The sequence below is a fragment of the Cyprinus carpio genome, unplaced genomic scaffold, assembly GCF_018340385.1.
Source record: "Cyprinus carpio isolate SPL01 unplaced genomic scaffold, ASM1834038v1 S000006660, whole genome shotgun sequence".
NCBI lineage: Eukaryota > Metazoa > Chordata > Actinopteri > Cypriniformes > Cyprinidae > Cyprinus > Cyprinus carpio.
Genome location: NW_024879284.1, coordinates 161,964 through 185,746, shown reverse-complemented (window position 1 = coordinate 185,746; position 23,783 = coordinate 161,964). Strand labels below are relative to the sequence as shown.

General features: G+C 37.0%; 1 protein-coding gene across 1 annotated transcript in view; it reads right to left on the bottom strand.

Annotated features, from left to right (window-relative positions):
* Window positions 1-6,368: 6,368 nt before the first annotated feature.
* Window positions 6,369-23,783, bottom strand: part of LOC109058139 (inositol hexakisphosphate and diphosphoinositol-pentakisphosphate kinase 2-like) — a 43,378-nt gene continuing 25,963 nt past the window's right edge. The window contains 14 exon segments of the mRNA XM_042755303.1: window positions 6,369-7,236; window positions 9,112-9,225; window positions 9,318-9,461; window positions 10,726-10,746; window positions 11,486-11,548; window positions 13,959-14,036; window positions 14,039-14,077; window positions 15,342-15,414; window positions 18,935-19,108; window positions 19,239-19,280; window positions 22,027-22,197; window positions 22,507-22,623; window positions 23,134-23,241; window positions 23,357-23,471. Of these exon segments, the coding sequence (XP_042611237.1) occupies window positions 7,004-7,236; window positions 9,112-9,225; window positions 9,318-9,461; window positions 10,726-10,746; window positions 11,486-11,548; window positions 13,959-14,036; window positions 14,039-14,077; window positions 15,342-15,414; window positions 18,935-19,108; window positions 19,239-19,280; window positions 22,027-22,197; window positions 22,507-22,623; window positions 23,134-23,241; window positions 23,357-23,471 (1,492 nt within the window). The 3' untranslated portion in view covers window positions 6,369-7,003.

Below are 23,783 nucleotides of genomic sequence, written 5' to 3'. Positions count from 1 at the left end.
AGTAAGATATTCATTTCACAGTGTTACCCTGCTTTAGGTTGATTATTATAGAGAAGATTTTGAGTGCTTAAACTCTCTAGACTTAATCGTTCTTTGCTCTCTGTACAATGAAAGTGTTTATAGGCTAATTAGTAAATTTTCAATATTTTATTAATATTCTCATTAAATATAATCAGTCCTCCTCCCAAAGAAAAGCGGAGGCTTACGGCCTATCCTGGATCTGCGGCAGTTGAAACAGAAAGTTTCTGAGCTTATACTTTGAGGAGACTGTGTACGAGTTTCAAGTCCTACAGTTCGGGATATCCCTGGCGCCGTGCATTTTTATGAATGGTGTCGGCTTGATTATGGCATCAGGGCATGAGAGTGCTTCCCTATTTGGAGGATCTGCTCCTGACCGTAGAGAGCAAGCAGTGTTGCAGACACGAGCACTTGTTTCCTATTTGCGGGCTCTGGGATTTTTAATAAATCTCAAGCTCCCTGGTTCCAAGTCGGCAGATTTCATAACTCGGTTTAGAGATAGATTCCTTACAGAACAAAGCTATGCTGTCAGTACGAAGGGCGGAGGATTTTCGCAGCTGTCTGGTTCAGTTTTAGCTGGGCAAGTGGGTCCATTTTCATTTTAGAGTGGTGAGACTGCGGGGCTCATGTCCTCGATGATAGCAGTTGTCCGTCTGGGCCTCCTCTTCATGCGTGCGTTCCAGAGATGGGCGCTGAGCACGAGCACGAGGTTGAATGCCGTGCGGCATTTAAACAGACAGGTGACAATTACAACATTGTGCGTTCAGGTTCTGATTCCCTGGGGGAACTGAGCTTTGTTGTCGGAGAGAATTCCCCTAGGCAGGGTTTCGTCACGTATAGTGGTGATGATGGATGCATCACTACATGGATGGGGAGCTCTGTAAGAGGGGAGTGGTCAGCAGCACTAAGACAGCATCAAGGGGCAAACGTGTAAATCAGAACAGACAACACAGTAGTGGTGTCATATACAGGTGCTGGTCATATAATTAGATTATCATCAAAAAGTTGATTTATTTCACTAATTCCATTTAAAAAGTGAAACTTGTATATTATATTCATTCATTACACACAGACTGATATATTTTAAATGTTTATTTCTTTTAATTTTGATGATTATAACTGACAACTAAGGAAAATCCCAAATTCAATATCTCAGGAAATTAGAATATTACTTAAGACCAATACATAGAAAGGATTTTTAGAAATCTTGGCCAAATGAAAAGTATGAACATGAAACGTATGAGCATGTACAGCACTCAATACTTAGTTGGGGCTCCTTTTGCCTGAATTACTGCAGCAATGCAGCATGGCATGGAGTCGATCAGTCTGTGGCACTGCTCAGATGTTATGAGAGCCCAGGTTGCTCTGATAGTGGCCTTCAGCTCTTCTGCATTCTTGGGTCTGGCATATCGCATCTTCCTCTTCACAATACCCCACAGATTTTCTATGGGGTTAAGGTCAGGTGAGTTTGCTGGCCAATTAAGAACAAGGATACCATGGTCCCTAAAACAGGTACTGGTAGCTTTGGCACTTTGTGCAGGTGCCAAATCATGTTGGAAAATGAAATCTACATCTCCATAAAGTTGGTCAGCAGCAGGAAGCATGAAGTGCTCTAAAAGTCCCTGGTATATGGCTGCGTTGACCTTGGACCTCAGAAAACACAGTGGACCAACACCAGCAGATGACATGGCACCCCAAACCATCACTGACTGTGGAAACTTTAAACTGGACCTCAAGCAACGTGGATTGTGTGCCTCTCCTCTCCTCCTCCAGACTCTGGGACCCTGATTTCCAAAGGAAATGCAAAATTTACTATCATCAGAGAACATAACTTTGGACCACTCAGCAGCAGTCCAGTCCTTTTTGTCTTTAGCCCAGGCGAGACGCTTCTGACGCTGTCTGTTGTTCAAAAGTGGCTTGACACAAGGAATGCGACAACTAAAACCCCATGTCTTGCATACGTCTGTGCGTAGTGGTTCTTGAAGCACTGACTCCAGCTGCAGTCAGTGCTTTGTGAATCTCCCCCACATTTTTGAATGGGTTTTGTTTCACAATCCTCTTCAGGGTGTGGTTATCCCTATTGCTTGTACACTTTTTTCTACCACATCTTTTCCTTCCCTTCGCCTCTCTATTAATGTGCTTGGACACAGAGCTCTGTGAACAGCCAGCCTCTTTTGCAATGACCTTTTGTGTCTTGCCCTCCTTGTGCAAGGTGTCAGTGGTCGTCTTTTGGACAACCGTCAAGTCAGCAGTCTTCCCTATGATTGTGTAGCCTACAGAATTAGACTGAGAGACCATTTAAAGGCCTTTGCAGGTGTTTTGAGTTAATTAGCTGATTAGAGTGTGGCACCAGGTGTCTTCAATATTGAACCTTTTCACAATATTCTAATTTTTTGAGATACTGAATTTAAGATTTTCCTTATTTGTCAGTTATAATCATCAAAATTAAAAGAAATAAACATTTGCAATATATCAGTCTCTGTGTAATGAATGAATATAATATACAAGTTTCACTTTTTGAATGGAATTAGTGAAATAAATAAACTTTTTGATGATATTTTAATTATATGACCAGCACCTGTATATAAACGGACAAGGGGGTACTCGCTCTCTTCCACTGTTGCAGCTGGCGCGGAAGCTCCTGATGTGGAGCAGTGAACATTTAGCGACATTCAGGGCAGTGCATGTCCCGGGCCATCTGAATGCTGTCCAGGGGCGGTCCGCAGGTCAGGGAGTGGCGCTTTCACCCGCGAATAGTGGCACGGATCTGGGATCCACTGTGGTGGATATTTTTGCGTCTGCAGAGAACACTCACTGCCCACTGTTTTTCTCAATCACAGACAGGAGCATCCCGCTGGCTGTGGACAGTCTATCACATGTATGTCCCAGGACCCTGCAGTTTGAGTTTCCGGTGGATCTGATACAGCCCACTCTAGATCAGTGCGTCAGGAGGGTCTGTAGGTTTACCTGCTGAGAGGGAGAATCTGATGGCAGCGGAGCTCCCTATCAATGTGGTGACCACAATTCAGAGTGTTAGAGCACTGTCAACAAGAGGGCTTTATGCAATGAAGTGGCACATGTTTGAAGATTGTTGTAGGCGGAAATCTTTTTCACAGTATCAGTGCCTGATTGCAAGGATTTTGACTTTTCTGCAGGAATTGTTGGAAGGTGGTCGCTCCTATTCCACGCTGAAAGTTTATCTGGCAGCCATCTCAGTCTATCATATGGGCATAAATGGTGCTGCGCCAAGCACGCAACCGCTTCCCATTTGGTTCCTTAAAGGGGCACACTGTCTGAGGCCCGTTACATAGTCAATGGTGCCGTCATTGGACCTGAAGCTGGTTCTGGAAGCCAGGTGTGAACCTTAAAGTCCTTAGATCTGAGGATGTTATCTGAATGCGGTGTATACACCTAAAGTTTTGTCAAGAGCATATAGTGTACTTTCATTTGAGCTGACCGTTCTGTCAAACCTCTCCATTGACTTTCAGGAAGACAGGAAGCTTCATGCTTTTTGTCCTGTGTGGGCTCTACGCAGGTACGTGGAGCAAACGCGGGCTGCACACTCTTCTGATCAGCTGTTTGTTTGTTTTGCCAACCCAGTTCGGGGGAAGCCACTGTCTTAGCAGTGCCTCTCGCAGGATATTTGTGCGGCAGCCAGTTGGGCATCACCACACACGTTTGTTCAGTTTTACAGACTAGATGTCACTGCGGTGATGGTGGCTTGGTCCATGCTCACCACAGGGGTTTCAATACAAGAGCACTATATCCCATAAAAATCATTTGTAACTCGGCGGTGAATACTGTCTTTAAAATATGTTCTGTAGTCATTTGTTGCACCGAGTGAATTGACTGAATGGGAATGTTGAGTTATGCAAGTAACTACTGTTCCCAGAAGGAGGGAAATGAGGTACAACACCTCTGGGCCCCGCGCAGTCAGAGGCCCAGTGAAGAGCTGGATTGAACAAAGAGAATGACGCATGCCTCTGCATTTATACACTATGGGCAGGTAGCCCCGCACACATCGTCACTGGCCTTTTAGGCATGAATATAGGTGTCTCTTTAGCAGATGGTACAAGAGCACGATATCACATAGTTATGCGTTTCCTTCCTTCTGGGAACAGTAGTTACTTGCATAACTCAACGTCTCTAAGGCCTCGTCCACACGGAGACACGTTACTGTGAATACGCACAAATTTTTTATCGGATAGGCGTTTCGTCCACACGGATCCGGCGTTTTCGTAAGGTGAAACCGCTATTTTTTTAAACCGGGTCCCAGAGTGGATAAATCTGAAAAACGGCGTCTTTGTGTTTTCGGTGTGGACAGCGAATCTGTATATTTTCTGAAACGATGACGTCATCAGCCCACGTCTCCCCCCCTAGTCAGACACCTCTACGTCACGTAACAGCAACAAAAACATGAACACACACCGAATGATTGTCTTTTTATTAACTAACATTAACACAGATTAATAAATGTATTGTTCCATGTTTGCTTGTGTGCCAAGTGCAAGGTTTATGCGCATAGTCCATGTTCTTCTTCTCCATTTTTAGTGTATCTCTGTGGCAGAATTACAGCGCCACATGCTGGTCTGGCATGTATACTACATCGTTTTTTATGGTTTCGTGTGGACGCGGATATTTCTTGAGACGACTTCCGTGCTAAAAATCGGAAAGACCTTGATTAGGTGCTTCAGGTGTGTTTGAACTAATATGCCTAGAAAGACCTTGATTAGGTGCTTCAGGTGTGTTTGAATGGGGTTGGTGCTAAACTCAGCAGGACACTTGCCCTCCAGGATCAGGATGGGACAACCCTGTTGTAATCTATTTGGCAGGCAGATTCAGGCCCTGACCAATATCAAATTCCATTCAACCTTGATGAGTTTGTCAGTGGATGCAGTCATATCAAAAAAAAAAAAAAAAACCTGAAAAGGAGAGTGGAAATAAGTTTACGCTATGGCCCTCTTAAAGAAACTGGCAAGTAATTAAAGGGAGCAGGGCCCGTATTTATCAAGTCTCTGAGAATTACTCAGAACAAATGGCTAAGAATTGACTAAAGAGTAAAAATATTCTTGGCTCAAAGCTGCATTAAAAGTTAGTTATCAAGCATCTCAGTTGTAATTTAAGTGAAGTGCAGGACTAAATCTTAAGTGTCAGTCTTAGAGGATTTATGACAATTTGCAGTGCCACAAATGGGAATTTGGATGATGACACAGGCATGAACCAATCACTGAATAGATTTCCTTATTTAAGAATATTCTCAAATAAATTCCCATTGAATGGTGAAGTTATAAGAGGGGGTTACATTCAACACACATTTGACAGTAAAGAATGTTCAAAAGAATGCATTATATACACATTGGAAATGAAAGAAACGTTTTCCACCATGTTTTGATTACAAATTTTAAACCACTCACCAAGTCAAACACAAATACAAAGCCTTCTCTGTCCAAACAATAGCATTTGATTAACTGCTCATTGTCAAATTCACCTGTTTTCCTACAGTGGTCCAACCCTAATCAAATTCACCTGTGTGTAACTTTCCTGTAATACACAATAACTTAATCTAATATTATAATACCAGACTTTATCCCACACCCAAATCATAAAATGAAACAAATCTAATATGAATTGGATATGCACATTTGCATCTGCCATGTAAACAGACAGATTTTGCAATATATTCCCCTGCCATTGCCAGTTATGTATGTCATTAAAAAAAGCAACGGTGGCAAATGACGTCAACTCAGGTGGGTGCCCCCTACAGACAACACAACAGCTGTGAATATGGGCTACTTTTACACTCTTGCTGCGGGATGTTTTGTAGTCCGCGGGTTAAAGCCATCTTCCCACAGAACACAGTTTTGATGGAGTGGACCCCCGATGGAGGGCACAACAGAAAAAATGTGATTGGGCTGGTTTTGTTTCGCAGACCTGGCAACCCTGTTTCTTCACTAATGATGTCTGGTCCAGTTCTTCCCAGACCTGTCCTGGGTGTCCAATTCTGTTCCTGCAGGGCCATATTATATATATTTTAGCTTTAACCCTGATCAAACTCATCTAAACCAGCTAATCAAGGTCTTCAGGATTACTACAAAGTTACAGGCTGGTGTGTTGGAGAAGCTTGGAGCTACACTCTGCAGAAAAGTGGACATCCAGAACCAAAATTTGACAGGACCAGATAATAAAAAATTATGTGATTAGATTAGAACACCAATTATGTTAGTGCTTGAGAATTGAAGAGGTGGCTACTACAGAACAATTCAACCACTTCCAGTTTTCTAATGCAAAATTTAAGTTTGGACTAATTTTTTTTTCTCCATGAACTTAAAAATACCAACAGACAAAGTTCATTCCCAATTTACACAACATTCATGTTTAACTTCAGTTTGATGGAAAAGTACTTGTTAAAATAAGGCAGATGTCAGCTGCAGTGGAGGGAAAGAAGTGCACAGTCTGATTGTAATCAAATCTTTGCATTAAAAATAGGATTCTAAACAAGAAATATCAATTTGGACCTTGTTTGATGAGGCCCCAGAAAGTGCTGCATTCATTAAATATTCCTAAATAATTAAAACCAGCTGCAGCAACATGTCATACTATGACAAGTAATTCTATGTGAGCTTTTCCATTTTAACATTCAAATATACAAGATAAAGGTAACACATTCTTCTGAACCATTCAAAGTGAATGGAAAAGCTAAATACTCCTACGATATGATTGTAATTTCAACATTGTGATATGATATCTTTTGGTGGACTGTGTTTTGGTATCAAACATTCAGTGAGATGTTCCTTTAAATGAAAATAAAGGTACAGCTAACTATGACAAATTCTTGTCACTAAAAGTAATGAAGTGAGGCCTGTAACATGCTCTGTGAGTTTTAGTTCACTGGGTCCAGTTAACGTATGCATCAGTTGTCCATGAGCTTGGTATGTGTGCTTTGATAGCCGTGTATGTGCACTGGAGGTGGGTTTGCAGATGGATGTCATGTGTAAAAGCCGGACACGGTTTTCGTAGCACTCTTGTTTTCTAGAGCAGGGGTTTCATGTGTTGCTGTGCCACTGGATTGTCGTTGGGTTTTAACGGCAGGGTCATGAGATTCAGGTGGCAGAAGGATGGAGATGTTGGGAGCAGGCTTGGGCTGCTTGGTCTCTGAGCTTGGCTGTGAGGTTTTCCTTAAAACGCCTCTGGGTTTTCTGGCTGGAAAATCAACTTGATCTGAAAGGAAAAAAATACACTGAGTAAACAAACAAAGGGAAACACTGGATTGTGACAAACATGTCTTGAGCTACTTCAGTAATTTTATCTGATAGTGTTTCCATTTCTGATGAATAACAGCTTTCCAACATCTCTCGAACAACTTCTTTCTATTCTTGCTAGTTCGTTGTGATTACTGGATAAGGATTTTTTCAGACAATTTCTGTACCACCAATTCACTGAAAAGACAGTTTTAATTTACACAAGTGCAATATCTAGCCAATTAAATATTTTAGATCAGGGGTCAGTATGGCACGCAGAGGAATAATCACTATGTTATATATAATAATATATATAATATATATATATAAATATATAATAATATATAATATGAATAATCATGTTTCCATCACCCTGTTTTAAGTAATAAATAAATAAATAATCTTTCATTTAGCAGATGCTTTTATCCAAAGCAACTTACAAATGAGGACAACGGATGCAATCAAAATCAACAAAAGAGCAATGTCAAGTGCTATAACAAGTCTCAGTTAGCTTAACACACAACACGTAGCAAGTTTTTTTTATTTAATTATGTAATAAATAAAAAGAAAACAAATAGACTGAATACAAAAAAAAGAATAGAGCAAACTAGTGTTAGTTTTTTTTTTTTTAAGAAAACAAGCAGAAAATGAATAGAGTGCAAGTCTAAAAGGGGCAAGGGTTTTTTTTTTTTTTTTAAGCATGTTTTAAAATATATTTATTAACATCTCTAAATATTGCATCAGAAATCAGAAAAAGAGTCAACAAAAATAAAGAAAAAAAAATCCCTTAAATCCCAAAAAAGTGTTTATGCTCACTTGAGTTGGTTTTTAGTCTTGTGTGAAAAAGGGTTAATGTGAATAATGGGAGATGGAAACACATTTGCCGAATAAATTCCTCCATGCAAATGTCACTTTGCATGATGGGATGGCAAAACCTGACTAACTAGTGGACTGATCTTGTTGCACAGCATCTGAAATGTTATGATCATTCTGAAATGCCCCAGTAAAGTCTGTCTTCAAAGTATTTCTGTACAATTGCCTCCAGAACTCTTACACGACTGCGTTCCCAAACAGCCGGCATCCAAGGAAGCAAAGACTGCATTTATTGTTTTGTCTGCTCGCTCTGAGGCACGAGTGATTTATTATATATGAAAATTATATTCAGTAGCTTCTCCCACTTTTCTTTGTGATATTTAGTGACAGTTTATCAGGAAGTGATGATTATGTTCTCTCTGACTCATCAGATGGAAACGCTGCTTATTCGCAAATGTTTTATGCAACATTCTAATTTTGTGCACAAGTTAAATTCACAACTTTGAATGGAAACCCGGCTACTGGCACGCGAGCAATAGGGAAAACTGCATACTGACATACATTTTGAGGTAATCATTCTGTTAGGAGCTATAAACGCTATTAAAGTGTGAGAATTAACTTGCGCTTGTCTACGGATGGGGCTTTAGATCGACGCCTCACCGGTCTAACAGAGCTCGTCAATGTCAAAATAAATGAGATGGCCAATCAAATCAAAGTAGGCGGGGTTTACTGTTCACAGAAGCAGAGCACAAATTCCAGTGGGAAGCCAAGGTTTAACGTTCAAAGAAAGCGAGTTATTGGCACAGTGGTTAACCAGAAAAATTAAAAATGGCACTTCATGCCCAAAACGCTGACGACCTGTTTTAGATCATAACTAGAAAAAATGTACTACTTTTCCAGGAACAATAACAAGTATAAAATGTCCTGATATTCTCAAGTTTTTGTTTTTTTAACATGTATTAAATACTTTAAATAATGAACTGTATATGTAGTAATTGGTTCCAATGTTACACTATCAATATTTGCATTTAATGCAACATGCCTGATGCACTCTTCTCTTTTGAGCACGTCTTCTTGCCAAGAGACTGGGTGAATGGACAGGGTAAAACTTTTGCTGGAGTGTAAGTGTTCAAAGGAGCCTTCTTTGTGGGCACAGCTGAGGGACGAGAAACAGAAAGCGGTTAAGACAAATGTACAGTAAACCACACATTATACAGTGGCAGTCAGCGCATGATGTCTTGACTGTACCTGGGGAGGATGCAGATATTTCCAGGACTGGATCATGGGATATGGCTATGGAGGCGAGGAAGTCATCCACTTGTCTGAGAGACAGGGAATTATGGAGGGTCTCCAAGGGACAGATTGAAGGAACCATGGAGTACAACTCAAAACCCAATGAAATACACCAGAATATCAGAATCAAGACTATAAAACATCTTCAGCTAGAATAATCATTTAGCATGAACTATAACTTAAGATCTTGGACACATGATAGAAACATGTCGTTCCATTTCCTCTGAAAGTGACAAGCAACAACACGGTCAGACGTGAGTTTGAGGTGGCCAGGATGGAGGCAGATGGGTCACACAAAGAACAGCCCACAATACCTGTAATCTACCAAAAACACCACTTGGCCAAGATGAATTTATGAAGCGGAAATGATAATCGACCTACCTTGCATACTTTTTTTTTAAATTATTATTATTTCTCAGATGAAACTAGTGAAACAACGAGATTATGATTTGATATATTCACATCATGCAATTTGGCACAAGATGTCTGAATATAAATCTGCAGGAATCATTCTAATAAAAGCAATGAGAGGTCATGCATAACAGTGATTATTCCACTGTAACACACAGTCTCTCATGGTTTATTGTATTAATACACACCAGCAACAGTTATATACAGTAATATAAAAGACAACAACAGTCATAAATGGTTACATTTATCAAAATAACCAACTCTTCTGACAAGTTCATTAGCCTAACCCTGTTAACGGTTGCCAAGCAGCAGTTCATTTATATAAGTGCAATGCACTTTGGGTATTAGAAAAAGCACATAATAAATCAAAATTATTATTTTTATGATAAGTGTGAATTTACTAGCATTTTACTGTGGACTGAAATAAAGATAGAACTGATTACATTTAGATTATTTCTACTTATATTTAAATGCTGTCTACTTACACCCAGATTGATTTGCTAAGGTTGTTAAAAAACAACACTTATTATTAATAAAAGAAGAGGCATCTTAAGAAGTAAAAATCTTAAAAACAATATAAGCCAACAGATATTAGGCGATGTTCAAATTAACAGGTTTGGTGATTTACTTAGAATAGGTCTTAAATGTGTCTCGGCAATTATTTCAAAAAATAAAAATATAAATGAGCATTTACTTGTTACTTTTGAACATACAATACTCAGAGGATAGTTTTCTTGTAGATACATAAAGTTAAAAATGAAATAGGAGTCAGATTTTTTTATTTTTAATTTAATAGGAGAGATCATAGTGGACTTGGAGTTTGGGTCGAAATACAGGGGTATAAAGACCAGATCTAAACACTTTCTACACAAGTTTGGGAACCAGAGCTAAAGTAAAATAAACACTAATTAGACAGGATAGGAGGAGTATATCAAGCATGATTAACACTTACCACTGAACATACTGGAAAACACTGACCCATTTAGAAAAGCAGATTAAAAGAAAAAACAAAAACAAACAAACAATATATGATATGCTAAAAATGGGCAAATTTCTAAACTTCCAAAAACATCATCTTAGATCTTACCCACCTATAAAACACTACATAAATTTTGTGCATACTATAGAATTTGGAACTGAAAATACAGAATATTGCAGCTATTCATTGATTTTCTCTTTAATGCATGTGACTCTGTTAGATCAAAATTTTGTGCATACTATAGAATTTGGAACTGAAAATACAGAAAACACGTAAAGTGTTAGGAAAAACTAAAATATGCAGATAAATAAACAGGTTAAAATAAAAAGTGTTATATTAAATACATATCCTTTAAATAGGCCTAAGAGCAGCAAATTCTGATCACCTGATAATTCAACATATTTCATCAGTATCTAAGAACTAGCCCATTCAGCCACAAATAAACAAGCAAATATTAGGTAACAACAAAATATGGCAGTTTTAACAGATGATGGAACAAAACTGACAGCAATCTCTGAAATCCATGTAAAGAGACCACCTTGCAGGAGACATAAACTGTTGGTTTCTGGCGTGTTGAATGGTATTTTTAATCCTCTAAAATTAATAACTGTAATATTCCCTGTTCTGCGGTTGATGGAGGAACTCTATATCCAGAAGAACAGATAATAAAAAAACTCAAAAACTGAACGTGAGGGGAAGACGTGTAGCTAGGAATGAACAAAAGCAAACATACCATTGGTTGGGTGTCGCGCAAATGAGATAGAAAACCTTTTTACAGCAGAACCACGCGTAGCCTCTGAGAAAGAGAAAAACAGGGACCTGAAATGTATAACAGCTAACAGAAAGAGGGTTAAAGAAGGGCTAAAGAAGGCAAGAGTCATGCAGGAAAGACGCAGAGGAGAGCTTGTGTTAAGTGTTTGGACAGCCATAGGGATAGTGATAAAAAAAAAATAAAAAAAAAAATCAAACAAACAAAAACGTTCCGATTTTCATTATAAAACCTCTTCTTTCCATTCAAGAAAACACACCGTATTAACCCTAGAATGCATAATGGGGTTAAACTGACACGATAGCTCATCAGCAGAAGACTGCAGCTCGTCTAATTGGCCACAGATGTCACAGAAGAAAGACTACAGTTTGTACCACTATGCCAAGTCTTTGTAAATGGCTTCAAAATCACCTGTAGACACTTTATATTGAATTTTAACTCACCATAGTGTTTTTGTCATATTTTTTGTCAGTATTAGTATACTACTATAACTACTACTTCTACTAATAATAAATAAAACTAATTTACACTCCACTGATAACTTATTGTTTGTTTTTTTCATATTTCACATCAGTCAATAGTTTGGATACATCTGAGTAAATGTTTACATAATGGCCTAACCCCTCTAAAAACAGGCCTTTAAACAGTGTAAACTGTCCAAAAGTAAAAGGCAGAAAGGTGGAAGTCTTTGTGCAAGATCTCTAAGTAAACAGCATTACGTTAAATCCACAATTGTATGGCAGGGCCCTTCTCTGACCGCCACGGCGAAAGGTTGGTTACGCTGCCAATGGATCTAGCATTAACACACACAAATACCCAAAATTCACCCATCGTAACTCTCTCGGTTCAGCATGGTAATGCACTGGCCATGCTACAGCACTTGCTGAAACAAAACCTGCATACTTTCTTACACCAAATGGACATAAATGAATGGAAACATGATTCAGGGGTCAGCTGACATTGGCACACAGATGAGTAATCAGTGTACACACCTGATCATTGTGTATAATCAGATTCATAAATGATTTAATTACACAAAAAAAAAAAAAAAGAAAACTTAATCCTAAACAGGTCATTTTGCCCCCATTATGCATTCATGTAGGTTTGTTAGATCCTGCATTCTAAGGTTAAAGAGATCTAATCCTTTTCTGATCCACAACAGCACTGCTGCTCCATGAACACATCTACAATAGTCTTGATTCACAACAACGAATTAGCTATGAAATCTCTGATTTCCACAAAATCATTTGCAGATACCAAACATAAAAAAAAAAAAGAAAAAACAGGACATAAAAGTTATGTTGATTTCTATTTCTCCTCAAATAATAGCTACTATGTCAGATTGATTTAAAGTCATTGGTTGCATTATTATAGTTGCACTCAAAATCTTCCCGCTGAACAGTTTCTATCACAGTCACTGCAACTAGTGACTAAAATGATGTTTTTGGCTTTTCACAGATAAAACTTCTTTTGAATTGAAACTAAAAAATTACAAAATTCAGAACTCTAAAATCTTAGTGAAATTTTCTAAATGAGAAGTTTGCCACCAAAATATGATTGAAATTTAAAGTTTAAATGAAAGGTGTTCATTATATAAAGTGTGTCTCTTCAAGACATGCATTGAACTGCTTGATTAATCTGGATTACATTTACCATGTTTTAAAGAACATTTTAAATCCATTTTAAATAAAGTTTCGGTCACATGGACTTTCAGTGTAGGTACAGAAATCTTTCAAAATATTATTTTGTTTTGAAGATGATTAAAATGACAGAATTTTCATTCATTCATTTCTAATTGTAATGCTTTTAGTTAATTTGGTTAAATTATAACAACACAGTGTATGAACAGAGCTTATAGTTTATAGTAGCTTTCAAGTGAACTCAAATGAAATGTTTGTAATTACCATTGTAGGGAAAGCTATAAAAACTAAAGAAAACTTTTCAAGAAAATATGGTTTAGCGGATGTGTTAATGATGTTACAGTGGTAGTTAGTTAAATTAAGGTAAATTAAATAAAAAAATAAAGCATGAATGGATTTTTTTAATGTTACACACAACAGCTAAATATAATTACAATTAAAACTGAATTAATTAAATTAACTAAAGGAACTGTTTAGTTTTTTTTGAGGGATTATAGACAGCAGCTTATTATTATTATTATTAAACCTGATTTTTCATGAAACATACACTATGTACAGATCATAGCATACATTTATTTCAAAAGCATATGAGGTGCAGAATCCAAAAAAGATCCTTAGGTTGCTGTATTGTAGATTTTGCAGCATAAATACAACAAAAAGACTTATTTCAATGCAACCATTTGAGAGTGACCCGAGCTCCGGCGCTTCACACTGAAAACACAGATGAGACTCCAGGACTCCTTAAAACAGGGACGGGGATTCACCATTAGAAGGTGTGTGTGCGTGTTTGCACATACCATCTAAGAAGCCAGAGGAGGTCAGCTTTTTACGGTGTGCGTGAGCGTAATCTTGTAGGTTAGGTGCACTGGAGGACAACCCAGCACCATGGTGCTAAACAAGCCAGCGCAATGAGACCCTGATGAGAGTTAGAGAAGATACATACAGCAATCGGGTGTTCAGAGACACACCTCGCAATGCATGCAGCATGCTTTCTAGAAGATTCTTGCCACAGAATGAGTAGTGCAGCCTCACTGAAAGCATCCCATAATGACAGTAATGTCTTTTGTCATGGCAACCTGATCTTCAGAGGTCCTCACTTTAAGAGTATAAATAAAAAACACACAGCGAACAGTAGGACGATAGGGTCACATATCAAGCAATTACTGACAAAATGCACTATACCCACTGCTGTAATTAATTCCAGAAGTGTCATATCAGTTACATTTTAACGAATGGTAGAATCAGTCTGAATTGAATCAAATCACTCTGTATGGACAGAATACATTTTGTGTTGAATAACCAGAATGTATGGAAATTTTTAACAGCTGACAACAACGACAATAAAACTCCTAACCTTTATAGTATTTAAGCAAATTCTGTAGTGTCACTCTTGTTTTAAATAGTAAAATATGAAAAATTATTTGATAGCCACACATCACAAAGTAAAAATTAAGCAACACAAGCTCTTAATTGTTTGAAAGATCACAGTCCAAAATTTCTAACAAAACACATTCTTTCTTGGTAACGTGTCCATGCGTTACTTTTCCCCACTAAACAACATCCAAATTGTATATGAATATATAAAGCAAAGAGCACTTCCTAGATCCAGTAACTGATCACCATATTTTAAGCACCTTTATAGAAATAAAAATATTGCATTTATCAAGACAATTATCGATATCAACTGATATGAAAAAACGACTGTGAAAATTTTTGGGGCCATATCGCCCAGCCCTAATGTAGAGTGTAGCATGTCACACCGCAGGACATCCAATAGTGTTTCATGACACCTGTCCTTCTACAAATGTGTGTAATTACACAGTGTATATGCTGCGTGTTTGTGTATATAGGCCTACAGACACACAAAGGACATTACAAGCATATATGAGAGTCAGCACTGTATTAGTCAGCTGTGTGGCAAAAATCTTAGAACAGTGTGTTTCAGAGTAAAGCTCACTGATAGTATTACACATTCAGCTCTCATTCAGACCCAAATTAATTGGTCATCAAGTTTGAAAGAATCAAGAGAGAGCAGCCACACCAACATCACACACTACACAGATTAGAAATGGAACGGCACAACATTATTTGGACACAGGTAGGACCAGGACAGTACGTCAGAGCTCCTCCATAATGAACATCCAACAGCTTTCAGGATATTATAACATGTGACATCTTACCTATTCCAGGTGTGAGCTTGTGATCCGGGTGCAGTTTGCTGGGTCTGCTGTGGCTGTTGTTCTCTGACAGAACCTGAAAGAGCACAGGCAGACAACAAGAACTACTTAACAAAACCTCAACCCATCTAGTCGGCATATTCCAGATGTTAATAAGCAGCACTGTAAATGTGAGTTCACGGGTCTATACACCAAAAACAAAACAGAAGCATGAAGAAACAGAAATGGACCATGCGACTCCATCCCATATCAGAAACAGGAAATGAGATCAGGAATGCAGACGGGTATGAGGACAAACATGGCAACAGTTTATAGAGTAGAATCAAACAAATCATATTTCATATGCGTTTGCATTCATTTAAAACCCAACAGAGCAGGGAATATACCGGTAATTTTTCTCCGTTAAAAAAACATTCATTTCAGTTTCATGCAAAACCAAATAAAACTTCAAAATTATGAAATCTACTTTGGGGGAATAAAGAGGTTATCCCTGACACAGGACAATAAACAGAAAACGAGCTCTCTTGCTTTACCTGAGGCCTAGATCAATCTTGATTTTCTGTAAACCTGACAGTTCAAGTCACAGATTCAGCCTAGCTCTCAACTAAAAAGATTGTCAGTGGCAATAAAAATACACTTAGGCTGATGATACACGGGGCAACTTAGCCAAAAACAGCCAACAACATGAAACAAAGTGACAAACACCGCCAACCACATAGTCCAGATAGAAATCTGTTACCCATTCTCAATGAGAAAGTGCCCAAGCAACACTGTTTAAAAAAAGCTGTCTGGCACAACTGCTCAAAATGTTGCCCCGTGTATCAATAGCCTTAGGCACACATAAAATCTGTCTTTATGTCATACACTGCCATCCCAAAGTCTGGGATCAGTAAGATTTATAATGGAGTCTGTTATACTCATCAATGCTGTATTTAACTGATCAAAGATACAGAAAAAAACAGTAATATTGTGAAATTTCATTGCAATTTCTATGAATTTTCATTATCATCATTACTCCAGTCTTCAGTGCCATATGATCCTGCAGAAATCATTCTAATAATATACGGGTTTGTTGTTATCAGTGTTGAAACTGTTGTGCTGCTTGATATTATTATTATTTTTTGGAATCTGTGATACTTTTTTCTTTGATTCTTTGATGAATAAAAAGTTCAAAAGAACAGCATTTAATCAAAAGAGAAGTCCTTACTATCACTTTTGATCCATTTAGCATATCCTTGCTGAATAAAAGTTTTAATTTCTTAAAAAAAAAAGAAATAACTTACTGACCCCAAACTTTTAAATAATAGTGCATATTGTAACAATAGTCTAATATTGTAATACATTTCTATTTTGAATAAATACTGTTCTTTTTAATTTTTTATTTATCAAAGAATCCTGAAAAAAGTATCACAGGTTGCAAAAAATATAAAATCTTTGCGACAGTGATAATAAATCAGTATATTAGAATGATTTCTGAAGGATCATGTGACACTGAAGACTGGAGTAATGATGCTGAAAATACAGCTACGCATCACAGAAATAATTTACATTTTAAAGTATATTAAAATAGAAAACTGTTTTTTTAAATTACAATAACATTTCACAAAATTACATTTTTTTTCTGTATTTTTGATCAAATAGATACACCCTTAATGAGCAAAATCTTACTGATCCCAAACTTCTGAATGTTAGTGTACATCAAAGCAACTTCAATCTATCTGAAAGACTTGGTTTACAAGATAAAACAGTTCACAAAAAGCATTTGAAATAACGATCAAGCATGTCTATGTCTGATAAACTATACTGTACAGTAACTCTCCAGTGTCAACCATGATTTGTTTTCTTGTATAACAATGACATTTTTAAGTGTGCCTAAAGTGTCTAAATTCTTCTTTGAGCCACTTTATTTAGTTGAAAACTGTGCCGCCAAGAGGTTCCCACTTTTGTTATAATGTTGTGTACAAATGACAGGAAAACTGACATGAAACAATCTGACCAAGCAATAATATACTGCAAAACAAAGACACGAGCATAATTATAACATGTGGGTTATAATTATTGTAAAACATAAAAAGATAGTGATGCTCATGTGTTTCTACTCATACTAAGAGCTTCGTAATGAGCTGTAAAAACAAGAAATGAAGATCTGGCTGAGCACAGGGACCAATGAGAGCCAAAGCAGAGACAAACTTCTGTCCTGGAAGAGATGAGTGACAAGCAAAAATCCACCCGATACACACGTGATATCAGTAACACATATCCCACAGCAGCCCAGAGGTCAAATCAAGTTTCTGTCATTATTGAAAAATGGAGCAGGATGCAAAAGACAGCTAATGGACAGCAGATGAATGAAAAGAGTTGAGAGTTAGCAGGCTTAACATGGATAAAGACAGTAGATTGGTGAAGAGAGAACAATAAAATACTGAAAAGTTATCATGAGATTTTTAGTTTATGGTCTGAAAAAGCAGCAAAGGCCAAAAGTATCTTTTCTCTTAACAAAACTGCATACAAACCTATATTATTTTCAATATGGAATGACATTCAGGTTACATTTAATCAGTCTCATAAATAACGTTAATGAAAAGAATGATGATAATAATAACATTAGTATTCATAAATAAAGCAGAATTTGAAGTCAACCTGAAATGGCATTTGCAACCCATTTTACTTTCTTCGAATTATGTATTTTTGAGCACATTCAATGAGAAAAAAAAAAAAGTGTGGGGCATGACTTGAGTTTTTCCATCAGGAATTAACTGCATGTTGAAACATAGCTGTTCAAAACCAGATTGGAGGGTTTGCAGTGCATTGTGGAGGACTACCCCCTTCCTGAAAAACCAAATGCAGAAAACTTACTTCAGATGAACAAAAATTCACCTTGGAGAGCATGTTACAATCGTAAAAGTTCATTCTCATGTTCTATTACTGCTGTGATCTTTACGTCCACTAATACTAAAAATAATTATTTATTAACAATTAACTTATTAATTGGAAAGAATCCTATGATATAAAAAGTGTACCACCTACAACAATATCCAAAAACAAGGACTAAACTATTTAGCTGGGTGGCCAGTGTGATTTTTTAGTAGGAGTAAAATACACTGATGAATAATAAACACTAAGGTGAAGAACATGCATCAAGAAATTCTTTTTTTTTTTTTTTTTTTTTTTTTGCAAATCTTCATTTCGTGTTGACTTTAAAGCAAAACTGAGAACCATTGGTCTGTTAAAACAAAGACTGGGTATTCGGTGTTGTGACGTTAATGGATATTTTTGTCAAAATGTAGTACTACTCCCAGTCAATGGAGATAAGTTAGTTTTCATATGTTTAGAACAAAAACCTGGTTTACATGGACACACAAAGAAAATACATCTTCTTCAAAGACACTGTTACTAGACCAAAACTGAAATGCTGATATTCCAGAACACAAACCAGTGCATTAAATATCAACAAAACACATGATGAATGAGGTAATAGTGCTCTCTTTTAATTCATCTGCTGATTAGGTGTCCTTGCTGACCGCCGCCAAGATCTTGAGTGTGAATGAACAATACGTTAGTGGTTGGTGTGAAGAATGAATTAAATTGGTAAAAACCTGTTGCCATGAGCCAAAAATACTGGATGTGAAAGCCAGTGATTTGGGGGAGACTGGGGAGGAAGTAATTTGGTCCCCTGATCTGCGTCTTCGACGCCCAGTACCAACACCACAGGTGTAATGAATCCAGGTACCTATAGAGTCAGGGCTAGACACACTCAGGGGGCTCTCTTCCTGGAAGTGAGACGGGGCAGAAACAGCACAGTCATGCAGCGTTAACAACAGTCCGGATACGACTCCACCAACACTCACTACCAAGCCCTTCGGCTCAACAGAAGACAAACACAGCTAAGTGTGCTCATACTTTGCCAGCAGGCGTCTTGAGAAAGTCTTTCTGCAATGGGGACTAAACAAAAGACAACAAATAAGAGACGGTGGCAGTTTTCAAAATAATACACATTTGTGGTGAGAGAAGCTTTGAACTGAAATATGAAAGACATACTTTTGCACTCAAAGTAATATATAGACACTACAAGGCTGCTAGCCGGCCTGAGTTGAATGAAAACTGAATGCTTGAAACAATATCGCATGATATTAATATGTTAGAATTGTACTATAACACCGCCAAGTCATAATATGATAACAACATGACAGTGGCTACATGCAATTTTCAATTTTGGTGAACAATTCCTTTTATCGAAAATCTTTTTTTTTTTTTTTTAATAAGAAGAAAAAACAACATGAAACAGAATGACGACAGAATTTTCATTTTTGGGTTAACTAGCTTTTACTTAACTCTGATCAGCCAATAAATTGCATTGCAAAACCCAATTTTGATCAAATTAATTTCTTTTTTCAACTTTTCTTTGTATCTCATTACATAAAGGCATGATCCATGGCTGGGTGTGCATGAAATGACAATCAGAATAGAGTATTCAGACAGAACATGGTAAAATGATATTTATAAATAATTTTCTCATTATTACAGAAGCATGGGCTCTGATTATTTGGTTATTTAGTGTAATAAATCATAAATGGGAAAATAGATTAGTAGGAAAAATGTAGTAGAAACATACAGTTGATGAAATTTCATTTGGGCTAAACTAATAAACACGCTGAACTAAATCAATGCTCTGTCTAGCTATGAGTGATACGGAGCTAGAATAAAAAAATGAAAGTTAGGTTAAGTCTACGTTTGATGACATAATCACTGTTATTATATTTTAAACTATAATGCAATACGTAATATTACAGTTGTATAGTTGTAGACCCAGAACAACAACATGGTATTTTGTTCCCGTTTTGAGAAAATGTAGATACTTTAAAATCACATACATAAAAAAAAACTGAAGAAAACAAAATACAGTAACATCAAACTGATTACTAAAAACTAAATTCAAATGGACAGAAACTGAAAGTGAAAAGATGGCTTTGGCACATTATACACAAAGCATAAACACATTAAGAGAGACTGTTAAAACTGATGAACATTGCAAGCATTTGTTCACATCCCTACATAATGTGAATGCCAAAGCAATGCAAAAAAAGATGTTTTAAAACAAATATGATTCTAGCTATGCACAGCACATTCACTACCAGCAAAAAGTTTGGAAACTTCTTTCTTTTGTTTTTTTGTGTGCATTTCTTTGTTTTTAACAACCTTTTAATTTAAAAGCGTATTCTTGAATAAAGTTTTTTATACAAACAAATTTGATCATATGAATTTCTGTTAATTTACAGTAAGTTATTAGTTGTTAACATTAGTTAATATAAACTAACCATTAACAATAGTTTTATAGAATTCATATTAATGTCAATTTTAACTAAAACATTTTCAAAATCAAAAGTTGTATCTGTTGAACATTAGTTAATGCACTTTGAACAAACAAACAAAACAGTTAACACCTGTATTTATTTTTAACTAACTACTATAAAAAAAAACAATGGCTCATTGTTAGTTAATGCAAACCTATGTTAACAACTGAAACGTTACTGTAAAATGTAACTGAATTTCTTTATTCATATTTTAATTGGTATTATTTACAATAGTCTGGCATACTTGGTAACTGAGTCCATGCAGCATTTCTCTAATGAAGCTAATTAATTTATTCAAAAAACTCTGTACAGTATGTATGTATGTACGTACATACATACACACACACACACACTCACACACACACACACATAGCGAGCTTTTTCATATAAAGGGGACATCAGATGCCCATTTTTCACAATATATATATTGAAGGTATTATAAATATATATATATTATGATATATATATAACATACTTTGTTTAAACACTCACTGGTATGCGTAAAACAAAAAATGTGCTGTCACAAAACATAGCGAGCATTGTTTCATTTAAAGGGGACATCAGATGCCCATTTTTCACAAGTTGATATGGTTCTTGAAGGTCTTATGAAATCTTATGAATCTTATGAAAATTCTATAACATACTTTAGCCGCTGTTGCTAAAATTTGCAATGGTAGTGACACCCTTTTTAGCCTGTCAAAAACAGCTCTGTTCACAGTGAGCTGTTTCAGTGCATGTCCCTTTAAATGCTAATGAGCTCTGCTTGCCCCGCCCATCTCCCTCCGTGGGGTGACGAGCCATTCTCATGAGACTGTTGACGACTGCGTACTGTTTACTTTACAGCCGCTGAAGTATTATTACATCCAACAACAGAACACAGCTAACTCAGTCGCATTCTTGTCTACAGCGTTGGGGGGTGGGGGGGGGGGTCCTGCCAAAACTAGAACAGAAAGAATTTATATCATAAAAAGGTGGTTGTGTACACACACTGCTAACACACATTAAGAACTGGGTGGATTTTTATCATTATAGGGTGGTTGTGTACACACACTGCTAACACACATTTATGTCCAAACAACATGTAAAAGTGAATTCTGAAGTCCCCTTTAAATTTGCTGTAAGATGTGAAGTCTGTGAAAATGTGCCTTATCTCCTAAATTCATGACTGTCAAAGCTCACATGTGTAGAATATACATATGCAGCATCTATATTTGTACATACATGCATAAGAAATTTCAGCTATTATCAGAGAATAATAGTGATTAACTGTGAAAGATTTAATTTATTTGAAAGTGTTTTGAGACTATTTTATGATAACATACTGTATAATAACTTACTTCCACAGAGCCAATCTTTTTGGAGCGGGGAAGAGGGGACTTCCTGTGGATGTAGATGGGATCTGACACCATGGGGCGGAACATCATAAGAGCCCGATCCGGCTCGTCTCGTTTAGCACCACCGGCCTCCTCATCACTGTCATTATGGGATTTCTTCTTGGAGCCCTCATTCTGAGACACATTCAACATTTAAGTGCATTTGAGAATATCAGATTTGTAAAAAAAAGTATGCAACTTAGAAATGCTGCAAATGAAAACATTCAAAAGAATATATTGTAAATAGCAACTCTTAATTGAGATGGAATCTGTCTTTAACCACCAATTCCTCCCAAACCAAAGAAGATACATAGAATAAATTACTCTGGAAACACACACACACACACACACACACACACACACACACACACACACACACACACACACACACACACACACACACACACACACACACACACACATCAGCCATTAGTCAGTGCAAACCTCTCTGGATGCTGGTCTATATCCAAACCCAGACGGCAGGTTTTTATCTTCTTCACAGCCTTTAGCTCCTGGACTGAAATGAAGCTCCACATGGAAACGATCCTCTGATGAAGGATCCTACAAATCCAAAGCCCTCATTAACACGCTATTAACACACATCACATATCTGTCCTCAAACATCATACATGCATATATGGATAAAATATGAAGTTAATTGTCTTTTTCCACAATTAATTGTTAGAGTATCTCGTCTAGGCAAACCAACTGATGAGTGGCTTGCAACAGATTAAATTTCTTCCAATACAAAAAAAATCAAGCACATCTACTGTATGTATGCATGACAGACCTGTATGCCTCAAGACAAATGTGCTTTATTTCCATTCTCTTAATTTTTTTTGAAATTAAGCTAAGTGTCTTAGTATATTTATTAAAACTTACCTAAAAAAATTCCTTAGAATTACGTTCTAAAATTACAACACATTCATTTTAAAAGGTAAGTTATAACGATAGTTTTGCATGTTCAAAATATGACCTTGCACGTGCAGAAAAACCATTTCATACATTTCTTGCACAAATCAGAAGTGAAATGCTTTTAAAAGCACTGCATGTGTGGTGACACGCTGGTACCTTGTTTGGGTCTTCATAGAGCATGATGACTATCTGTGTCATGTAGTTCAGCTCGCTGACTATTTTGAGGTAGTCCATGGCTCTCTTCCACTGCTCATCTCTGGCCTCCTGAGGATACAGCCAAACAAATTCCTTCAAGTAGATCTCAGAACAGCAAACCAACAGCCAAGATATTTCCATATACTTTAAAAAGCTTTAAAAGATGATATTAATAAGGGCATACATCACAGAGGGCTCCATAACGCAGGACAGACAGCAGCGAGTGAACGTGACTCTCACTGGTGAAGTAAAGTCTGGTCCGCACATGACGTTCTGGAGACATGACTCCTCTGGAATATCTGCGGACAGAACAATCAACCCAGAAAGCCTTTTGATTTCACCCAAAACCTGAAATATTTACAATCAAATGCTAATGCATTTCAGGGGTCAAGACATACAGGTTTTTTTTTAATGCAAGCATTATGCACCAAAATATCTGACCATTTTCCACCCTGTCTTTGACCATATGAATGAAAGGCTTGGTTTTGGTGCTCTTTCTTTTTTTTAAGCTTTCAAAGTTCATCCTTCAGTTCTTGAACTGTGTTTTGGCTAGATTTGTATTGTCTATAAACAATATCTTTTATGAGTGTTGTTTGGTCCAGCTCAAGCAC